The sequence below is a fragment of the Phyllobates terribilis genome, unplaced genomic scaffold (assembly GCF_046119375.1).
Source record: "Phyllobates terribilis strain yellow unplaced genomic scaffold, ASM4611937v1 Scaffold_4__5_contigs__length_816908805, whole genome shotgun sequence".
Taxonomy (NCBI): Eukaryota; Metazoa; Chordata; class Amphibia; order Anura; family Dendrobatidae; genus Phyllobates; species Phyllobates terribilis.
The window spans coordinates 652,371,073-652,387,412 of record NW_027362764.1 but is presented as its reverse complement, the minus strand read 5'-3'; the positions used below and the strand labels follow the sequence as shown (position 1 = coordinate 652,387,412).

Below are 16,340 nucleotides of genomic sequence, written 5' to 3'. Positions count from 1 at the left end.
GTGTACTAGTGGAGAACTCCTTTAAGACTAAATGGTCACTTTTGTTTTCTCCTAGTCATATATACATTTTTTAACTCTAATTTTAACAGGTAAAAGTTGGGGAGGAAACGGCCACAGGAACAGGTCCCAACAAGAAGACTGCAAAGCGAAATGCCGCAGAAGCCATGTTACTGCAGCTCGGCTACAAAGCTTCGACTCCTGTTGCAGAGGGCACTGCAAAGGTAGAAGTGACGCCCATCGTTGTCTTTCTGCTTCATATGTCAGTATTCAGACAATGGCAATATATTTAGCTATAAGTAGACGAAGTTGTTGTGTTTTTTGTTTTTTAAATAATCGGTGTGCTGCTGCCAGTAAGTGACATGTTTTGCTTTCTATGTTCCTGGGAATTTAGTGAAGTCATTCACTGTTCTGGAAAATTTGCGTAGCTATCCATATACATTACAGGTCTTGCATAATTGAGAAGATATGTCACTTGGCAGCAAGGGAAGTCTGTGGTCCCAGTAGCAACTTTTATAGTAATCTTAAGTAATTATGTAAAAATAGTAACCCTTTCAAAAAAAATTGTTTTTACTCCAGTTAGTTATATTCATGCGCAGCAGATTAAAAAAACATACATCTGGGTGGTTTCTGGATTTTTGTAAGCCCCTTTAAAGTGGCAGAGATTTTTTTTTACCAATGAATCTGCGGAGTGTGAATTTACCCTAAAGATGATTGTTGGCTGACAACTTAGTCTGTATATTCGGTAGTGTTGATTGTGAATATCGTAATAATACATTTTTTTTCTGTAGCAAGGTGATGCTCAGGCCTGGCCAGACCAAGGCTCTGGACCCTCCGATCAATCAGGCAGTAAGTGTTGTGTTTTGTTATAATATAATTTCACTACTTGAGTTGTCCCAAAATGATGATCCCAGTGTATATGCCCTGTTAGTGCTTGGTGAACCCAGTCCTCCACATATTATAATTTTGACTGTTGTTGGGGAACTGAATGACCGACCGGACTAGTCTTCCCCATCGTTTACATCTAATCATTTGTGATTAGAGCATTCGACAAATTATTTTTATTGCGATTTTACTTGGTTAGAGAATTCATACATTTTTTGACTTGTGTTTATAATGTTCATTTTCACTAAAAGTGCTAGGTCATTAAAAATGTATTGTGTTTTTCTCTCTCTCTCCTTTCTATTCCTTCTAGTGAACTACTTCTGAGATGTGTGATTATACTCCAGTGCATTGGATTATAATCCCTGGCTCATCCTTGGGGCTCATGCAGACATCGGGGGACGTCTGTCTGATCTGCGCACACACTGGCCGCTGGTCTTCTGACTAGAGCATGACGGCTTCATATACTTCTATGAGTCTCGCTCTGGTCGGGGGATTCGCTGCCAGTCTGTACACTGCGGTCTATGGCCGGACCGAGATCCACGTGCATGGACGTCTGCATGAGCCCTTATTCATCATAGTCGTCAGGCCGTAAAGTTCTCATTACCTAACTTGAGTTTGGTCTCTACGTTGGCCAGATGGCTCTAATCTTCTCATCCTGCCTCATTATGTTGGAATGTAATAATGTTACCTAATGTAGACAACGATTGGGTCTGATTACAGTGAATCAGTTACTAATCTACTGTAAGTCATAAAGGGCTTGTTCACATGTTGCGGTTTTGCCACTGGAAAAAAAATGCAATGCTTTACAGTACTAACAAAGTGAATATGATTTCTAAAATCTCATGCACATTCTGGTCGTTTTTTCCTTCCAGATTTGCCCCTTTTTTTTTTTTTTCAAATTTATTGAATGTCAATTCTTTGTGTTTTTGCAACATTTTTCACCTAATCTAATGTATTAAAAAAAAAGTGCTGTGTGAAATATGGGCATTTTTGGTACCAACATTGGTTTGCGCAAGAGAGAAATCTGCTGCAAATACTAAACCACAGTCACTCTGCTCGTGTAATCTAGATCCAGAGTCAAGAAGAGATCCATATTCATTAAAAATATTACTTCTTTATTAGACAGTTTATTAAAACAAACAAATAAAATATAGAATTAGTGTGCCCAGTCGGGGGACACCACCACATCCCTAATAATGCACTGATATTCACATGGTAGATCCAAAATTTTAAGATAAAGGTGAATAAAACTCCCACTTGTGACAGTATATACTGACACCTAATGTCTACTCTGAGTAAGGTACAAACAAAATTCCATAAATCTGATAGAGAAATAATCCCACAGACTATCTTAATAAGAGTGCATAGCATGCAAATATGCTTCTAATGTGGCTACTCAAGCCCTACATGGAGACTATGGTGTGTACAATATGTATATAACTAATATATAAATATAGGCAAGACCGAGGGTATGAACAATAAATAGGAGGAAAAATACCTTCAGAGAAGAAATATGTGGAGCAGATAGGTGATACAGGATGTGAGCAGCGTCCCCCTCCCCCCGACCTGCGTTTCGCCACTGGCTCCTTCCGGGGGCATGCAATTCTTTGTATTTTTGTAACATTTTTCACCTATTCAAATGAATGTGAGCAAAAAAAAAAAAAAATGCCCATATTTTACCCAGCATTTTTGCTGCCAACATTAGTTTGTGCAGGAGAAAAATCTGCAAATACTAAACGTATGCACATACACACAAGTTTTGACTTCACTTGTGTGTGTTTGTATTACTCGCCCCTGTGACTTGGGGTGCTTTCACTTTGCTTTCTACTACGTCTGAGTGTCTGACTCCAGGAGGTGTACACTCCCGAAAAGGCTGGCACCATAACAGTCTGGCCATGTCGACGCATACATCCGAATCCTGTTTTTCGGGGGTTCGAACATATGCCCCGACGGGGCCACCAAGCGCCTGCCTAAACACAATGTGAAAGCAGCCTTAGTGACAAACAGCCATACAGCTAGTGAACAGCTGCCTGGTATTGGCCATTATATTAATCCTGTTTCAAGGTTTTGTACGTTTTATATTTACGGTAATTTGCAAAATATAGTCCGCTTCTTCCCTGTAGAAACAATGCCAGATCTGTTCAAGGGTCATGTCTCGTATTGAAGATCATCCCATTCATATGAATAGGGCTACCCTGCATTAAGAGACACATTTGTGGACCGATGTGGCTGTTTCTGCAGGGGAGAGAGAGGGGTAGAAGCAGATGGTGTTTTTTTTTTTTTTTTTTTTTTTTTTTTTTTTTCTAATCCTGAAAAGTTTCTTCTAAAGGGGTTATCACATCGATCTTAAGGAATGCACAGCTCCCTTGCCATCTTGGCTTTCTGCTTGCTGGGCCGGTGCGCTCTTGATTGAGAGTTCAGACTAGCAACCTGGCTAAGCTGCTGGCCTGAACTGTGCGCTCTCCCATGATGTAAGCGGAGACCGCTTTGCCTCTTCTGCATCGGAAGAACACAGTGACACTGAAGCTGGCCAGATCACGTAGACAGTCCACCTCTGATGGACTGCAGCGATGGTCAGTAACCTAGGCAACTAGCCGTAAACTATAGAATTCAAAATCCCTCCATTCTTGAGAATTTTCAGTTAAGGGGGTAAATTGCAAAGTTGCTTTTTTTTTTCTTTGGTTTTTTTTTGCAAGCACTTTGCAATTTAACAAGATGAGAAGACCTCTTTAAGACTTTTTTCTAAACTGTCTTAACAAATGCTTATTATTATCCATGCGGTACATAGAGCCATGCAAAAAATGTGAAGCACAGATAAAAATCCAGAAATTTGCCTTTGATTTTACATTTGATTTGTTGTTTATCAAAGTTTATCTTTTCAATAAAGTATAGCTGTCATCAGGAGTTATCAAATGCTTTTTCTTGGTTTGATGATTTTGGATAGAGTCCTAGTAAACTTTTCTCCATGCACGAAAAGTAAAGGTTGCTTGTCTTTAAAGTGGCTAAAACTAAAATCCTGTTCAAAATCCCTTCTAAGGAATAGTTTGAGAGCAGTGTTGAGCGAGTACGTTTCATTAACGCTTTCGGCGAGCACGCTCGGGTGCTCGCCGAGTATTTTGGCGTGCTCTGCTTTTTTTTTTTCACAGCCGTGACACTTGCAGCCGCGGCGACAGTAAGAGAAAAAAAAAAAAGCAGAGCATGCCAAAATACCCGAGCGTGCTCTCCGAAAGAGTTAATGAGACATACTCGCTCAACACTAGTGTTGAGCGATACCTTCCGATATCGGGAAATATCGGACCGATACCCAAAAAATATCGAATATCATCGATTCCGATACCGGAAACCAATGCAAGTCAATGGGACACAAATATCGGAATGAAAATAAACCCTTTCTTTCCTTGTAGGTTAATTCTACATGAAGGAAAACAACTAAGAATAATGTAGAATGTCTTGCATGAAAAGCCGGCAATTCAGCAGCGGCATACACCGGTACCCGACAATTTAGAACAGAAAGAATAGAGCATCGCATATAGATTAGATAGAAACATGTCAGTCACATATATAAGAAGTACAGTGACAGTGTTGCTTACTGTACTTGTCATTTAGTGTTAAAGGATTTAGTTAAAAAAATAATAGTGTTTTCATGCACCGTCAAAAAGCCGGCCGGCAATTCAGCATCAGTACCCGACAATTTAGAATAGAAAGAATAGAGCATCACACACAGATTAGATACATAGAAACATGTCAGTCACATATATAAGAAGTACAGTGATAGTGTTGATTACTGTACTTGTCATTTAGTGTTAAAATAAAGGATTTATTAAAAAAAAAATTGGCGTGGGGTTCCCCGTAATTTTAGTTTCTAGCGGAGGTTAAGCAGACGGCTGGGGCAGATGTTTGAAGCCTGGGAAGGGGGTAATACCCACGGAGCTTCCCAGGCTTCTAATATCAGCCCCCAGCTGAATACCTAGCCTTTACTAGCTATTAAAATGGGAGACCCCCCAAAAAATGACATGGGGTCCCCCCTATTTTAGTAGCTAGCAAAGGCTAGCCAGACAGCTGGAGGCTGATATTAATAGCCCAGGAAGGGTGCCATGAATATTGGCCCCCTCCCAGGCTAGAAACACCAGCCGTCAGCCGCCCCAGAAATGGCGCATCCATAGGATGCGCCAATTCTGGCACTTAGCCTCGCTCTTCCCACTGCCCTGTAGTGGTGGCAGTGGGGTAATAGGGCTGGGGTTGATGTCAGCTTATAATGCCAGCTGACATCAAGCCCAAGTTAGTAATGGAGAGGCGTCTATAAGACACCCCCATTACTAACCCCATAGTCAAAGTTAAAAAAAACACAAACACCCAGAATAAAGTCCTTTAATTGAAATAAACACACAATTCTTTATTGTTCTAAATTAAACCATACTTACCATCACGCCCATTCCAGCTGAAGCCAATGTCTTCTGCAATAAAAGTAAAATAATAAACCAACCTCATCCTTACCTTTCCATGGTTCCCAGGATGGCTCCAGCTCTGCTACATTCACATGACAGGCTGGATCGCAGCCGAAAGCTGTCATCCAGCTTGCCATGCCGCAGACACTGAGAAGTGCAGGCATGCTTGCGCTCCTCAGTGTCTGGCTGTGACGGCATAAAGATGAGCCGAGGTCATGTCCATTGAACTCCGCTCACCTCATGCACGTCACTGACAGCGTGGGAGAATTCTCCTGCGCTCAGCGCTTGAGCAGGAGAAATCTCCCACACTGGGATGGCATTGAGATGTCAGGCTGGATCGCAGCTGAACGGTGAGCTGAGTTCATTGGACATGACCTCGGCTCATCTGGATGCTGTAACAGCCAGACACTGCAGAGCGCAAGCATGCCTGTGCTACTCAGTGTCTGCGGCATGGCAAGCTGGATGGCAGCTTTCGGCTGCGATCCAGCCTGTCATGTCAATGTAGCAGAGCTGGAGCCGTCCTGGGAACCATGGAAAGGTAAGGATGAGGTTGCTTTATTATTGTACTTTTATTGCAGAAGACATTGGCTTCAGCTGGAATGGGCGTGATGGTAAGTATGGCTTAATTTAGAACATTAAAAAATTGTGTGTTTATTTCAATTAAAGGACTTTATTCTGGGTGTTGTGTTTTTTTTAAATACTTTACTAGAAATTCATGGTGGTCATGTCTAATACTGGCGTGACCCCATGAATTTCGGGCTTAGGGCCAGCTGATAATGCCAAGCTGGCCCTAACCCCTTTATTACCCAGTGAGGTGAGCCACCGCACCAGGGCCATGGATGAGTTGGGTACAGCGCCAGAAGATGGCGCTTCTATGAACGCGCCATTTTCTGGAGTGGCTGCGGACTGCAATTTGCAGCGGGGGGGGCAGAAAGCTTGGGCCTCCCTGCGCTGCGGATTCCAGCCCCCAGCTGCCTAGATGTACCTGGCTGGACACAAAAATAGGGCGAAGCCTCACGTTGTTTTTTTTTTTAATTATTTCATGAAATTCATGAAATAATTTAAAAAAAAAAAAAAAAAAAAAAAAAAAAAAGGGCTTCCCTATATTGTTGTGTCCGTCCAGGTACAAATAGGCAGCTGGTGGTTGGGGGCAGCCCGTTTCTGCCTGCTGTACCTGGCTGTCATGCAAAAATATGGCGAAGCCCACGTCAAAATTTTTGGGAAAAATTAATTAAAAAATAATAATAATTTAGGGACTGCATCTTTATTAACCCCTCACGTGGAGGGGTTAATAAAGATACAGTCCCTAAATGTCGTTTTTTTAAAAAATTTTATTGAATTTTTCACCAAAAATTTGACGTGGCCTTTACCATGTTTTTGTGTCCAGCCAGGTACAGCAGGCAGGAACGGGCTGCCCCCAACCCCCAGATGCCTATTTGTACCTGGTTGGAAACAAAAATACAGGGAAGCCCTTTTTTAAATAATTTCATGAATTTCTTGAAATAATTAAAAAAAAAATTGCCGTGGGGCTTCGCCCTATTTTTGTGTCCAGCCAGGTACAGCAGGCAGGAACGGGCTGCCCCCAACCACCAGCTGCCTATTTGTACCTGGACGGACACAACAATATAGGGAAGCCCTTTTTTTTTAAATTATTTCATGAATTTCATGAAATAAAAAAAAAATACGTATGGATGCGCCATTTCTGGGGCGGCTGACGGCTGGTGTTTCTAGGCTGGGAGGGGGCCAATATTCATGGCACCCTCCCTGGGCTATTAATATCAGCCCCCAGCTGTCTGCCTAGCCTTTGCTAGCTATTAAAATAGGGGGGACCCCATGTCATTTTTTTGGGGGTCCCCCATTTTAATAGCTAGTAAAGGCTATGTATTAAGCTGGGGGCTGATATTGGTAGCCTGAGAAGCTCTGTGGGTATTACCCCCTTCCCAGGCTTCAAACATCTGCCCCAGCCGTCTGCTTAACCTCCGCTAGAGACTAAAATTACGGGGAACCCCACGCCAATTTTTTTTTTTTAATAAATCCTTTATTTTAACACTAAATGACAAGTACAGTAATCAACACTGTCACTGTACTTCTTATATATGTGACTGACATGTTTCTATGTATCTAATCTATGTGTGATGCTCTATTCTTTCTATTCTAAATTGTCGGGTATAGATGCTGATTGGCCGGCCGGCTTTTTTAAAGAGACGGTGCATGAAAACACTATTATTTTTTTAAATAAATCCTTTAACACTAAATGACAAGTATAGTAAGCTGAGCGCTGCCATCCATCTTGTCATCCTTCAGAGACACTGCAGAGCGCAGGCATTATGGGAACTTCCGATTCCGGTATTCGATATTCTAAAAGTATCGGAACTCGGTATCGGAACTCCGATACCGTGAATATCGGTCGATACCCGATATTTCAGTATCAGAATGCTCAACACTACTCAACACTATTTGAGAGTGCATCATTTCTATACCACATTACTGTCCAATGCTCCTGTCCATCTGCATTTATAGTTGGGCTTCAGCATGTTGAATTAAATTAGTCATTGCAGGACCTGCAATTAGTAGAAATAATTTTCTATTTTCAGTGCATTAAGTATGGTAAGGATGATAGATTGATTTTAGGTCCAGGGAACACTCTCCTAAAAAGTTTTTCGTTATTGAAATTAATGTTCAATTACTACTGTTGATTGTCTTGTCCACACATAAATGATAATCAGGGCTGGGAGCTAGAGAGATGGGCAATTACTATTCTGAATGTGGCAGACCTTTAAGGGTTGTGTCAACTTTTGATAAGGAGCGCACTGCTACCAAACCTCCCTGCTTGCTGGGTGCGGTGTACTCCTGCTTAATTGACAGTTGGCACCAGTTGCATAATTTTGCTACTTACCAAAACAGTTGACCCTGCAGCATCAGAGGAGCGCAGTAGCACTGGAGTCAGGTGCTAATAGTGCACTTGCAGGATATGGCAAGCTTGACTACACATGCTCAGCCGCCACTCCATGGCTAAGTTCAATACCCTAGACCAGGGGTCTCAAACTCTGCTGGGTATACTGACCAGAAATGGAAAAAATTTGAATTCGGAGGGCCACATTCTTTGCAGGATAAAGTGACATTTTTAGAGATACCTTTTTTTTCTATACACCTTTTCAACATTTTTGCCATGTTTTATTTTATTTTTTTTTATAGCTTGGGTCTTAACAAATAACAAACGTGCACTTTTTTGTTTACTTTATATATAAAACAGTAGTAGTATTAATAGTTATAAAACGGTAGTTCTAGTAATGCCCCCCCCCCCACCCTTCCCGGTTCCCCTCTTGTAGTAATGCCCCCCCCACCCTTCCCAGTCCTTCTCTTGTAGTAATGTCCTCCCCACCCGTCCCGGTCCTCCTCTTGTAGTAATGCCCTCCCCACCCACCCGTCCCGGTCCTCCTCTTGTAGTAATGCAAGGTCCTCATCTCTTTGTTAGTGGGCTGTATATCTCATAACGACACGCCATTACCAGACAGGTGTTTGTCATATTTCAAGGCTCGTTAAAGGGTCGATAATGACTTGTAGGATTGCGACTTCCAATAGGTGGCACTAGAGTTCAACTCCTCTTCCTCTCTGAAGAGACAATTTGCATATTTAATTTCCCAGAGGAGCATGCAAGGCATTTAAGTCTCTTCATACTGGCATGCCAGACCTGGCATGTCACTCTCCACAAGGAGAAACCTTACCTCTCCTATACCCTAGACATTGAACAGTAAAAAAAAAAAAAAAAAAAAAATCCCTCTATTCTTGAAAGCAAGAGGCTAGTCAATAATAAGTAAATTGCACTTTTTGGAAGCTTTTACAATTTTACCAATTTAAGATAAGAAAACCCTTTTAAGCAAGAGCTTTTCCGTTTTATTGGATTGTTGGTGAATCCTTTTAAAGTAGGGTGAATTTTTGCATCTATGAACAGGACAAAAGAAATGATCCCTAGCCTGAGGCTGCGGACGCTCAATGCACAAACTGTTCCACTGTCGTTTTATTTCACAGGTCACAAATCTGAGGGTTAAAGTCATGGGGATTGTCATGTTGACGTATGCAAAATTGAGATTAACTGTGGAGCCACCTTGTCTCTTCTTGGTAATCTTATTACAGAACATTAGCATAGTCACAACATAGTGAAAGTTAATGCTTGGCCACTGTTTCATTGAAATAGGGAACACAGAGGCCTATTCTCATGGTCAGTGGGTGTTCCAGAAGTGGTGCCCCCCAGGGATTGTACATTTGTCATTTATCCTAATCATATCAGAGGACATTACCCTGTAGATCTAAAGCTAGCTTGATAGTGGCTATACACATACCAGATAGGAGGTAAACCTGTAAACTGGTCATCCTACATGGTAATCTGTGTCGCAGTATAGTGGGGGCTTGTGACTACTGTAGTGAATTGACTAGGTAGGACAATACATATTTATAAGGTTTACTGAAGGAATGAAACTCCTAGTTTTTGACAGGTGGCACATGAACGCAATGTTTCTACGTGTCTTATTTGTGGACTAATAGCCGCAAATAAAGCTGAGACAGGTTTTCATTTGTTCTGATTCCCGGAGTAATCTTGTACGTTTCAATGAATGAGTTTGTGATGTGAGCGGACAGCACAAAATGGCATTTTTGTTGCGTCTGCTTTTTTGTTTCAAACGTGGACACTTGATTTCAGCCTAAAGGCCCCCATACACATTAGAAAGCTGAAGGCCGGCAGCTAGCTCCTTCCCGACTCCCTTGAGCTTTCCTGCCTAATCTATAAGAGCCGCTGGCAGACTCCACTGGCATCAACTTATTTCCAGGGAGAACAAAATGATCAGCCCTTGACATTCCAGCATGCCCATCCTTCTGTTTCCCGACATCTGTTGGGAGAGTCGGGAGGCTCACATACACATCAGACTGTATTGGTGCTTTCTGACAACTTTAGTCTAATGTGTAAGCCCTCACAATGTACACTGCTCAAAAAAATAAAGGGAACACTTAAACAACACAATGTAACTCCAAGTCAGTAACACTTCTGTGAAATCTACCTGTCCAGTTATGAAGCAACACTGATTATGAATCAATTTCTCCTGCTGTTGTGCAAGTGGAACAGACAACTGGTAGAAATGGTAGGCAATTAGGAAGATACCCCCTATAAAGGAGTGGTTCTGCATGTGGTGACCACAGACCATTTCTCTGTTCTCATCCTTTTTGGCTGTTTTAGTCACTTTTTCCTTTTGCCATTGCTCTCACCCCTAGAGGTACAGTAGCATGAGGCGGTGTCTACAGTACAACCCACAGAAGCTGCTCGGGTAGTGCAGTTCATCCAGGATGGCACATCAGTGCGAGCTGTAGCAAGAAGGGTAGATGTGTCTGTCAGCACAGTGTCCAGAGCATGGACACAGATACCAGGAGATGTGGAGGGAGCCATAGGAGGGCAACAACCCAGCAGCAGGACCGTTACCTCCTCCTTTGTGCAAGGAGGAACAGGAGGAGCACTGCCAGAGCCCTGCAAAATGACCTCCAGCAGGCTACAATTGTGCATGTGTCTGCACAAACGGTTAGAAACCGACTCCATGAGGGTGGTATGAAGGCCTGACGTTCACAAATGGGGGTTGAGCTCACAGCCTAACACCATGCAGGACACTTGGCATTTGCCACAGAACACCAGGATTGGCAAAGTCGCCACTGGCACCGTGTGCTCTTCACAGATGAAAGCAGGTTCACACTGAGCACATGTGACAAACGTGACCGAGTCTGGAGACGCCATGGAGAGCGATCTTTTGCCTGCAACATCCTTCAGCATGACCGGTTTGGCAATGGGTCAGTAATGGTGTGGGGTGGCATTTCTTTGGAGGGCCGCTCAGCCCTCCATGTACTCGCCAGAGGTAACCTGACTGCCAATAGGTACCGAGATGAGATCCTCAGACCCCTTGTGAGACCATATGCTTGTGCGGTTGGCCCTCGTTTCCGCCTAATACAGGACAATGCCAGACCTCATGTGGCTGTAGTGTATCAGCAGTTCCTGCAAGATGAAGCCATTGAAGCTATAGACTGGCCTGTCCGTTCCCCAGACCTGAATCTGATTGAGCACATCTGGGACATTATGTCTCGCTCCATTCACCAACGTCACGTTGCACCACAGACTGTCCAGGAGTTGGCGGATGCTTTAGTACAGGTCTGGGAGGAGATCCCACAGGAGACCATCCGCAACCTCATCAGGAGCATGCCCAGGCGTTGTAGGGAGGTCATACAGGCACGTGGAGGCCACACACAATACTGAGCCTCATTTTGACTTGTTTTAAGGACATTACATCAAAGTTGGATCAGCCTGTAGTGTGTTTTTCCACTTTAATTTTGGGGGTGACTCCAAATCCAGGCGTCCATTGGTTAATAAATTTGATTTCCATTGATGATTTTTGTGTGATTTTGTTGTCAGCACATTCAACTTTGTACAAAACAAAGTATTCAATGAGAATATTTCATTCATTCAGATCTAGGATGTGTTATTTGAATGTTCCCTTTATTTTTTTGAGCAGTGTATTACTTTGGCCAAACCAATCCATTTCGGCAGGATCCACCCATCTAATGTTTATGGGGGCCTAAGGACCGGACAGTGATAAGTCAGTCGCCCGATCCTTTTGTTATGGCATTGGCTTACTCTGCGCTCATCATAGAGAGCACAGGAACACTTGGACCAAGCCTTCCTATGTATGGGGCAGTTGGTTCATGGCAAAAATAAGGGGTTGTCCCTCTCTGGGAATTTTTTTTATTTTTTTTTCTTAAATGCATGTACATGGGGCTAAAAATAATTTTCCAATTCAGTTTCATTACAAATTTGGTGATTTGCTTTTTCAGACTTAGTTTTTGTTGCACATTCAACTTTAAAGTTGTCTGTGGTCATGTCACACTGTCACAGAATACTGGAGGTAGGGGGCCTAAGCTGACCCTAAGCTGGGGCCCTGACTAATCCCTCAACCTGGAGGTACTGTTAAAGGTACAGAGGTCCAGGCCGCCAGCGTAACCCCTACCTCCTGAGGATCCCTGCACCTCAGTAATCTAGTCCTGAGAAGGACCCCGATCACAACAATTGGGAACCAGAAATAATATGCCCACACACAGTATTTAGACGAACGAGACAGTACAAGGGAAAAACCAAAACCACCTTGCATACAACTTCTACACAACTACAACAGAGGGAACACCAACGGGAAAGGAGATAAATGATAAAGCGAGGAAAGGGAAAAAACACTTCCAAATACACTTATCTCAGCAACTCCAAACACCACGATCCGCTCTGTAAGTCTGAATGAAAAGCTCTCACCGACACCTCCCAAACAGACCTGCAGGAATATGAAGGAGTCTCACTAAAGAAGCATTGATTGCAGCTGGGCGAGGCTGGACCTCAGCTAGCCCAGAGAGAGAGAGAATTAACTCCTTCACTGCCGAAAAAACACAAAGCACCAACAAGTCAGCTGCGAGAAGTCAGGCTGTGTACTCGTGACGATCTTCGTGGCAACACACCCGTGACAGTACCCCCCCTTCTACGAGGGGCCTCCGGACCCTCAGGGCCAGGTTTATTCGGGTGAGTCGTGTGGAAGGCCCGAACTAATCGGTCTGCGTTAATATCCGACGCAGGAACCCACATCCTCTCCTCAGGACCATACCCCTTCCAATGAACCAAGTACTGAAGGGACCGGCGATTAAAGCGTGAATCAATGACCCTCGATACCTGGAACTCCAAGTTACCATTGACAACCACAGGAGGGGGAGGTAAAGGTGACGGTACCACCGGCGCCACATACCTCTTAAGCAATGATCTGTGAAACACGTTGTGAATTTTAAACGTAGGGGGGAGGTCAAGACGGAATGCCACCGGATTAATAACAGAACTGATTCTGTACGGCCCGATGAACCTGGGACCCAGTTTCCAGGAGGGAACCTTAAGTTTAATATTCCTGGTAGACAACCATACCTGATCGTTCACACTTAGGTCCGGACCAGACACTCTCCTCCTATCAGCCATACGTTTGTATCGGTTCCCCATAGTATTCAGATTCTTCAGCACCCCTCTCCATACTGAAGCGAGAGATGAGGAAAATCGTTCCTCCTCCGGAACCCCCGAAGAGCCCCCCCTACTGAAAGTACAAAACTGGGGGTGAAAACCATATGCCCCAAAAAACGGGGACTTACCAGTGGACTCGCTCCGCCTATTATTGAGAGCAAACTCTGCCAGAGGTAGGAAAGAAGCCCAGTCCTCCTGGTTCTCTGACACAAAACACCGAAGATATGTCTCCAAGCTCTGGTTCATACGTTCCGTCTGACCATTGGTCTGAGGATGAAAAGCCGACGAGAATGACAAATGCATCCCCCGCCGTGCACAAAACGCCTTCCAGAACTTGGACACAAACTGAGACCCCCGATCAGACACCACCTCGGAGGGTACCCCGTGAAGCCTCACAATCTCCCCAATGAACACCTGCGCAAGAGTTTTAGCATTAGGGAGAGCCGGAAGAGCGATAAAATGTGCCATCTTGCTGAACCTGTCCACTACAACGAGTATGACCGTTTTACCCGAAGACGGAGGGAGGTCCGTAATAAAGTCCATAGACAGATGAGTCCAAGGACGCTCCGGGATCTTCAAAGGTAAAAGGGCCCCAGACGGACGGGTATGTGAGGTCTTAGAGCGCGCACAAACCCCACAGGACGCGACAAAAGTTACCACCTCTTTATGTAAGTTAGGCCACCAAAACCGACGCGAGAGGAGATCCACAGTTGCTTTACTCCCCGGGTGTCCTGCAAAAACTGAGTTATGGTGTGCCTCGATCACCTTTTGTCGCAACTGATCTGGAACGAACAGTCTCCCCGGAGGTCCAACAGGGGCGTCCCCCTGAGCCTCCAATATCTCCTCCTCCAGCTCAGAGCATACTGCCGAAACCACCACCCCCTCCTGAAGAATAGGAATCGGGTCGTCCGTATTCCCGGCCCCAGGGAAACTACGAGATAAGGCATCCGCCTTTACATTTTTAGACCCAGGACGATATGTAACGACGAAATTAAACCTGGTAAAAAACAATGACCACCTAGCTTGTCTGGGATTCAGACGTTTAGCGGACTCCAGATATAGCAGGTTCTTGTGATCGGTGATGACGGTGACCGGATGAACTGCCCCCTCCAAAAAATGGCGCCACTCCTCAAAAGCTAACTTAATGGCCAAGAGTTCCCTATTGCCGACATCGTAATTCCTCTCAGCGGACGACAATTTTTTAGAGAAAAAGGCGCACGGATGCCACTTACCAGGGGACGAACCCTGTGACAATACTGCTCCCACCCCTACCTCGGAAGCGTCTACCTCTACAAAGAATGGCTGAGACGCATCAGGTTGAATGAGTATGGGTGCCGAGGCAAAACATTTTTTCAAGGAGGAGAATGCTTAACAAGCCTTGTCAGACCACCTAGAAAAATCCGTCCCCTTTTTAGTCATGTCTGTGAGAGGCTTAACCATGGACGAGAAATTACGAATGAACTTCCGGTAATAATTAGCAAACCCCAGGAAACGTTGTAGTGCCTTAAGATTCTCCGGCCGATCCCACTCAAGAACTGCCCGCACTTTCCCAGGGTCCATACGAAAACCGGACGCTGAAACCAGGAAGCCTAAAAACTGGAGTTCCTGTACGGCGAACACACACTTTTCCCACTTGGCATACAGTTTATTATCCCGCAAGATCTGTAACACCTGTCTAACGTGCTCCTGATGAGACACCAGATCCGGCGAGTAAATTAAGATATCATCCAGATATATGACAACAAACTGTCCCACCAGGTGGCGAAAAATATCATTAACAAAGTGTTGAAACACCGCCGGGGCATTAGTCAGACCGAATGGCATGACAAGGTTCTCATAATGCCCCTCCGGAGTGTTAAAAGCCGTCTTCCACTCATCCCCCTCCTTCATCCTAATCAGATTGTACGCCCCCCTGAGATCCAACTTAGAGAACCATTTGGCGCCCACGATCTGATTAAACAGATCGGGAATAAGTGGGAGCGGATACGGATCTCGGACCGTAATCCGATTAAGTTCACGGAAATCCAGGCAAGGGCGTAGGCCTCCATCTTTCTTCTTAACAAAGAAGAACCCCGCGGCCACCGGTGAAGATGAAGGTCTAATATGCCCCTTAGCCAGACTTTCAGAAATATAATCCTTCATGGCCTGCCTCTCAGGACCAGAAAGGTTATACAACCTAGCTTTAGGTAACTTGGCCTCAGGGAGCAGTTTTACAGAACAGTCATACTCGCGATGAGGAGGTAGTTCCTGACACCCATTCTCCGAGAATACATCCTCAAAGTCCGCCAGAAATGGAGGTAAGACCCAAGGAGTAACCGCACCGATGACCGTGTTCATGCAGTTTTTATTACAGAATTTACTCCATTGGCTTATCTCTCTGGTTTGCCAATTAATAACCGGGTTATGCTTAGCTAACCAAGGAAGGCCCAACACTATAGGAGTGGGAAGACCCTCCAACACGTAGCAAGACAACAGTTCTTTATGTATTGCCCCCACTTGAAGTTTTACGCCATGCACAGCTTGCAAAAAACTTCCCTGACCGAGAGGCCTGGCATCGATCGAGAATATGGGGATGGGTTTAGCCAACTCACTCAATCGCATACCTTGAACCCGGGCAAACCGAGCATCAACCAGATTAGCCCCGGCCCCACTATCCAGAAGAACAGATATCCTCTCAGTTCTCGCACCCACCACCACCTCCGCCGGTACGAGAAACTGAGACGAACCTAGGGACGAAATACCTACTCCCAGATTGCCGTCCACCACACAACCTGGGATCAACAGTTTTTTCGACGACTCTTTACTCTGCAAGGGACGGGATGGACACCCCCCAATAAAATGTCCCTTTTTCCCGCAGAGGAAACACCTTCCTGTCTTATGGCGCTCCACCGGTCCCCTTCCCCGAAATGATGTCCCTCCTAATTGCATAGGCTCCTCCGGACTGA

General features: G+C 44.5%; 1 protein-coding gene across 4 annotated transcripts in view; it reads left to right on the top strand.

The window, feature by feature from the left end:
• The window catches only part of STAU2 (staufen double-stranded RNA binding protein 2), a 379,482-nt gene that overhangs the window by 227,929 nt on the left and 135,213 nt on the right, over positions 1-16,340 (top strand). For all 4 annotated transcript variants that reach the window (XM_073679451.1, XM_073679449.1, XM_073679450.1 and 1 more), the window contains 2 exons: positions 90-221; positions 789-846. In XM_073679451.1, coding sequence (XP_073535552.1) covers positions 90-221; positions 789-846 — 190 coding nt within the window. The remainder of the gene's footprint in view (positions 1-89; positions 222-788; positions 847-16,340) is intronic.